General features: G+C 40.0%; 1 protein-coding gene across 1 annotated transcript in view; it reads left to right on the top strand.

Moving 5' to 3' along the window:
• The window catches only part of LOC118325825 (protein crumbs homolog 1-like), a 28,607-nt gene extending 22,871 nt beyond the window's left edge, over window positions 1–5,736 (top strand). The window contains exons 10-13 of the mRNA XM_035658664.1: window positions 1,354–2,215; window positions 3,584–3,700; window positions 3,827–3,953; window positions 4,903–5,736. Of these exons, the coding sequence (XP_035514557.1) occupies window positions 1,354–2,215; window positions 3,584–3,700; window positions 3,827–3,953; window positions 4,903–5,124 (1,328 nt within the window). The 3' untranslated portion in view covers window positions 5,125–5,736. The remainder of the gene's footprint in view (window positions 1–1,353; window positions 2,216–3,583; window positions 3,701–3,826; window positions 3,954–4,902) is intronic.
• The last annotated feature ends 1,588 nt before the right edge of the window (window positions 5,737–7,324 follow it).

Genomic DNA, 7,324 nt, shown 5'->3' on the forward strand with positions numbered 1-7,324 from the left:
CAGAATCATTTCTTACAGTGTAGTCCTGATTAGTGTTGGGCTAGTTACTCAAACTTTTTTATATATTATTTTTTACTCCTTTTAAAAGTAATATCATTATTTTAATTATTACTCTTTGCCAACAGTAATTAGTTACACTACCAGTTATATTACTTTTCTGATACTCCCCACAAAATTGGTAATTGGGTCCATTTTACCCATAACTCAGACTAGTTTCCTCCACGATTACAAAAATGAATCCATGGATGTGATTGGATTGTTGAACAAAAGATATATTGTAATTAATTATTTTTTGGAGGAGTTAATAGTTTAGTTTATCAGTAGTAATTAGTTAGTTTACACTACTACTACTCACACAGGAAGACCATTGCTTAGCCCCCAGACAAAACAACTAGTTTATGTTTTTATATTTACTGAAGTAATGGCACCTTCACAGTCAACTGTCAACATGTCTGGTTTAGGCCTAAAAGCAAAATAATAGATATTACTGAATAAATGCCACTTGTAAATATAAATAAACTGCAATAAAATTGGCACTATAACTACTTTATTATGTAATTCAAATATTACTACTGATACCATATGAGAAAAAGTCAATGGGGATTAGCTACAACAATGGACCCAGTTTAAGCAGTTTTAGTTTGATTTGATGGATTTTGTGAAATTTATTAAATTGCACAAAGCAACTAGTGTGAGTCCATTAACAATGATTGAACACAAAAGAACTGTACACCAAGGAGTACTTCAGAACCTTTTTGCCAAGAGAAAATATTGCTTCCAGGGACAGTTCACTGTTTTCCAATCAATACATCAATCATATAACATCTAAAACTACTATACCCTTCACTAACAATAATCATACCAATAAGGGTATGGAATTAGAATGGTTTATTGCATATTATGGATGAAAGTGAGCCAGGATGGTATAGTGTAGGGAGATAAGGGATGGACGGATGGGGGTGAGGGTTGAGGGATGGAAGGATTAGGGGAGAAAAGATGGTTGTGGACGGATGGATGGTAGAGTTTGAAGATGCACTGGTGTCAGCTGGTGGCGGGAAGAGAACCTGGAGGAAATCAAGACTGAGTGGGGGAGGTGTCTCTTCCTTAGCTTTAATTAGGTTAGCGACCAAGTGGTTTGGGAAACGAGGGATGTGAAAACTGAGTGAAAGAGAAAGTGAACGGATAAGGTGAGCTTAAGTACTTTTTGTGTGGAAATGAGATGAATTTAAGGCGTGGTGTTTGTTCCTGAACCTAGTTATAAAACTTAATTTAGTTGTGAATCAGCATGTTAGCACACAATTCTTTGTTTCAGTAACTTTGCAAAACTGCTCTTCTAATCTTCTGCTCCCACAGGTTTAACTGAAGCCATTTTTCAGGACAACGCTCTGCAGTATGTTGCCAACAACTCCCTGACGAGCCCCATAACCAACATCACCATGGACATACGGACACGGGACACAAACGGAATCTTGTTGCGGGCCACCAGCAGAGCTGAGGTCTTCTGCCTGGGTCTGCTCAACTCCTCCCTGCTGGTCAAACTGGACAGCGGCGTGAGTGCCGAGCTGCTGGCCTTCACTAGCGACAGAGTCATCGCGGACGGAGCGTGGCATCAAATCCAGCTGACCATGGTCAATCCCACGCAGTTGGCGTCCCGCTGGTGCCTCACTGTGGATGGGCAAAGAGTCGGTGGCAGCTTTGGTGTTGGTGGCAACCTAAACTTCCTCAATGACACTAAAATCTGGCTGGCTGAGAAATACACTGGATGTTTAGGGGATGTGAGAGTGGGTGGAGTCTACCTCCCACTCATAAATGTACCAGACGCCCCTCAGATGAGCCGGTTCTCCAGACTTGGCGGGCACGAGCCAATCATAGGATGCCAAGGTGCACCAATTTGCGATTCCCAGCCCTGCCTCAACCAGGGTGTATGCCAGGACCAGTTTAACGAGTTTAACTGCAGCTGCAGTGCAGGATGGGAGGGGGAACTTTGTGAGAAGGAGATAAATGAGTGTTCTTCGGGTCCCTGTGTCTATGGTACATGTAAAGACCTTCTGGCAGACTACAAGTGTGACTGTGAGCCTGGATACACAGGGAAAGACTGTCAGGATGAGGTGGATAACTGTCTGGAGTTCAGCTGTGTGAATGGAGGAACCTGCATGGAAACAGTGGGAGCACACACATGTTCATGTCCTCTTGGATACATCGGCAAGCGCTGCCAGTGAGTACAAACCTTACTGTTTCTCTACGGCACATGTTAGGCTCACATTCTGAAGAATTACCACGACTGACCTGATTAGGCTGCAGTGTTATGATATCGTTGTAAGAAAAAAAAACATCCTGTCAAGTGTTTTATTTGTGTAGATATCAAACTTTGGCACAGTTAGATATCCCTGCACACAGCTGTTGTGTTCACTGTTGCTTGTTTATATATACATGTTTGGTTAAATATGTCCATAAAAAAATGTTTTGGGGTAGACCTGACTCCCATCTGCTGCAGTGATTAAACACCAGGTTTTGCTCAATATGAGATCTGCTACAATTGATTTTATTTCCACTTGGGGGCAGCGGAGCTAGCTAACGGCGTAAAATCAACATTGTATCACCTTATAAAGTTGATATGGCAAACGTGTCTATTGCCTGTTTACACATTCAGCCTCCATTTCGTGCTGTTTTGGTCTCCAACAACTTGTGAGAAAAGACTATTTAGCTGCTAATTGTTGTTCACCAGCTAGTCACTAACACTGTGTCTGATAGCGTGCAGTGAGTCTAAGCAAGCGTCAGCCCATTGTGATGTCACCCATTGGTTTGTGGAGTAACGTTTGGCAATGACGTACTGTGAGTTGAGATGCGCTCATCGGCTGCGCAGTTTCAACTCTTCTGTAGCAGGAAACAATGGTGGCTCACCTGGTCACATGTTCTTATATTCCAGATAGACAGTACAATAAAATATTTTAGTGAAAATATTTGAGGAAAGAAAAGTAAAGTAACCTAATCGTGATTCATATTAGATCATTTTAAGATAACAATTATTTACCCACAGTTAAGGTATCCAGCTTTATGAACTAAATTGTAATTTTTGCTAGCTTCATGCCATTCACATTTGTACTTTTCTTTACATTACTACTACTGAAATAATACCATAGCAGCACAATTTTATCTTCACACAAAAGTTTCCATTAAATTAAACTAGCACATGTTGTGTTGTGTCAAATCTCGCCAACTACAGCTTAAATCATTATTGTATAACTATTAATTGTGCAGATCTTATCTCACATGAAGTGCTTTTGGGTCGTAATTAAAGGTCACCTGATAGTATAAAATAATACATTAGTGAGTAAGATAAAGGTGTTATTATAAAAGAAGGTTGCACAGCGAAATGTAGATCCTTCATGCTACACACATAGAACATGTGATAATTAAATTTAGATTACAATAGGATAAAATATAAAATAAATAAGTAAGTAATCAAAAATATATTATTATATATTATTTATGATATATACATGTATGCACCCTGAAAATAGTTTTGTAGTGCATTTTTTTGAATTTGCAGGGAATATAATGAGTATGTTTGTGGTTCCAATAGGTGGCGTTTCCCTCCAGTGGCGTGCGATGCAAACACAGAGTGTCTAAATGGAGGGGTTTGTATAGGAGGAGACTCTGGAGGTAACTGCACCTGCAAGCCAGGATACACTGGAGCCAGGTGAGAGCAGCAAACTGCACATTCCTCACAACATACCTGCTGCTCAGGAGGAAGTGTAAAGGCCATGAATGTGTGAGCTGTCGCTGTCACTCCGCGTTCTGTTAAAACCCTGCTGATGTGTTTCAGGTGTGAGGCAGAGATAGACGAGTGTGAGTCCAGCCCTTGTCTCAACGGTGCCACCTGCCTGGACAGACTCAACCACTTCCAGTGTGAGTGTGTGCCGGGGTTCAGTGGCACACTGTGTGAGCGCAACGTAAGTGACAGACTGACACTGACTCTGGGTTTATTCACTTTCACAGCACATGTGCTAAATTAGAACCTACTCTTTAGCTGCCACAGAAGTAATGATGTAGAAATGGGTAAGAACACAGACATACATGAAAAAGTATGAGTTACTGTAAAACAGCAAAATAGCATTACTATATGTTCCTCCCGTAAAGTAGTGTACTCCTCTCTAAATTTATAACATTTCAGGATATCTAAAATAAAGCACTAATGTTTGTAGACTTTTTCCAACCTTTTAATGAAATAATGGTTTTCATTATGCCAGATTTTAGGGGGTGCTACAGCCCCCTCCGCATCCCTACTTCCAGCACCCATTATTGGCACCCTCTCAAATATGTATATTTGTAAAAAAAACCTGTAAGTTCTTTTGGGTTAACTTGACTAATGCATGCTGAACGGGAGTAGGCATTTTTACATTTTCAGTGTTGTTTATCTTTTGTTTGACTTTGACTTTTACTTCCAATAAACAGACCCCTTAAGGGTGACACTTGCTTTGTCTTTTTAGCTCTTAAGTTGATCAGGAGGACCAGTCCAATTGACTGTTTGACCTATGACCTTTTTGAGAGGTCCTGCAGAGCATCTGGACTAAAATCCATGTGCAACTGCAGACTTGAATGATTGTTGTAAGAATGCTGTATTAATGACTTTTATACCTGGAGACATAATGTTTCAATACAAAATGAGTTTGGTTGTTAATAAATAGATTTTTGTCCAGATTCTCTGCAGACAAGGTAACTGGAGGAACACTAGTCAAAAGCGTTTTTCCCAACCTGGCAAATCAAATAATTGCTTAACGGATCTATACATAAATTGTTGATTAACCATCATTAGTTACAAATAATAAACATTTTCTGTTGAGTGGCAAATTAAAAAGATGTGACCATGTACACCTAACATTCTGTCCTGTCCTCTGGCAGAAAGAGCAGCATAGGGAGCGGATCCCCTGGCTGGCAGTAACCATTCCCCTGACCACCCTGTGTGTGTTGCTGGCCATCCTGGTAGTGTTTTTCCTCATCATGACAGCGCGGAAGAAGCGTCAGTCAGAGGGCACATACAGCCCCAGCTCTCAGGAGGTGGCCGGTGCCAGGCTGGAGATGGGCAGTGTCCTCAAAGTGCCTCCAGAGGAGAGGCTGATCTGAGGCTTGTAGCCCTGCCTCACAGCCTCACATCCAGTGGATGTATTGATATGTGAAGGACCTGGAGAACATGTGCTTTGCTGTGTGGATGATAGACCAATGACTGATCCTCTATCAAGGGAAACTACTGAAGCCTCAGAGATGGACAGGTAGGCTGAGAGACAGACTGAGGCTGTTGGGGAGAGTGAGGTCAAAGGATGCTCTGACCTTGGACATCCCCTTGAAGAGTCTTGAGGACCGTCTCAAGCTTAAATCTCACAGGACCAAAATCATGTGAGGTACTAAAGAAAAGCCCCAAAATCTATGGATATTAAGAAATGTATTCACACAGGTTGAAAATCACTGAGATTCTCCAACACTCTCCATGTGGTGGTGTGAGGACAGGCAAGTCAACACTGAAAACCTTTCTCTGTGGACTGCTGATTCTGTTCTGCATGGCAGGGGAGAGATGAATGTGTGGAGGGAGAAAAATACATTTGAAACAAATTCTGTCAAATGAATTTGCATGAGTAGACATGGCTAAATATTATCAGGGGAGCCATTCCTTCACCAACTCCTTTTAGCAGTGTTACATTACATATACAAGGCGTTAATTGTAAGAAACACTAATTTGAATCCTGGCTTTATCTTGTTGGTAATTCTAATCCTGCATGACTTCAACTATTCTGCTATAATGTCTCTTCTTCCACAGGAAATTTGTGATCTTAACAGTCTTAAAAAAGCGAAATCAATTGAAGAAACAATTCAAGCCTTGTGGTCCTCTTCGCTGAATCAGACATTTTGAATTTGTACGATATTGCCTCGAGCACCTGTGAATTCAGCTACTTAAAGCTGCAGTATATATTTTTTATAAAAATTACTTTTTGTCATATTTGCTGAAATGTTCACTATATCCTGACAGTAGTATATTAGACAGATAATCTGAAAAAATCTGGTTCTGGCTTTGATTGGTTGTTTTCATTCAGGCCCGGTAGATTCTTGCAAATGCCATTAGGAGCACAAGGAGGAGCCAGAGGAACCAGATTTTTTCCACAGATTATCTGTCTCATGTGCTACTGTCAGGACATACTCAAAGTTTCAGAAAATATGACGGTTATTTTTTTATAAAAAGTACCTACTGCAGCTTTAATATATATGAAATAATTCTTGTCCCATGGTTGAAGGCTTCCATCACGTGCCTCCATTTCCATTCACTGCATTCCTCCTGACTGTCTCTTAGCCAGTTCATGTGATGGAACATGAATCCAGGACCCCCAAATACGGTGTGAATGGATCACTGCAGCCTCTGCAGGAGTCAAAAACTGTTAAAACTGCTGTATTATATTGTCAATGTGCACTGTATGACTCAACAGGCTAACTGCTCTGCCCATTCTTTGTTGCTGTGTAAGGATGCTGAGTGTTTTATCTATGTCTTTGTGTTGTGTATAATGCAAAAGTCACTGTATTTTATTTTTTTGTAATATTTTTTAAGGGGAACAGTATTTAATTGTAGGTATCTTATTGCTGTGCTCTATGCTGGTCACATCAGTATTTGTGGACATAAAAAAGGTTCTTCTAGTGTCAGAAAAGTGCCAGTACTTTAGCAGGCTCTGTTGGCAGAAATGGAATATAACATTCATAGGTATTTTTTCATTAGGGGCGGCTGTGGCGCAGTGGCAGAGCAGGTTGTCCCCTAATCGGAAGGTTGTGTTTAATGGATGGAGGTTTTCTTGTCTTCAGTGACTGTTGCCTTAGATTTGCTTCTCAATCTTATAGGCTCAATGAACCCCCTAGATTGATTAAGGTAGTGAAGAGTGTGAAACCTTGACAGAATATCATTCTTATATTATTTTCATTGCTTAACACTAACCAATGAACATAACAGTGAAATAAAAATATTCCCCATTTTTAGTAGACCAGTGAAACCCCCTCAAGACCTTAACTTAAAAGACATAATCATTGTTAGACACAGGGTCTTATTTGCAAAATGAGATATGAAATAACACCTTTCAATATAAACCAAAATATTGTGTTGTGTAGGTTTTTTTTTCAGTCTGCAGTAAATACTTAAATATTAAAATATAAAATGTAATGTAAACCATTTTACCTTTGTTATCAAAAAAATGTTTGTTCTGCAATTTGGACATTGCAATTAGTGTATTCTGATTAATGTTTAAATTGTCAGCCTTAAAACAAAACCAGTTTTTACCAAATGAAAACACCC

Source organism: Morone saxatilis, unplaced genomic scaffold (genome assembly GCF_004916995.1).
Source record: "Morone saxatilis isolate NCDOM2014 unplaced genomic scaffold, NCSU_SB_2.0 Contig16, whole genome shotgun sequence".
Lineage (NCBI taxonomy): Eukaryota > Metazoa > Chordata > Actinopteri > Moronidae > Morone > Morone saxatilis.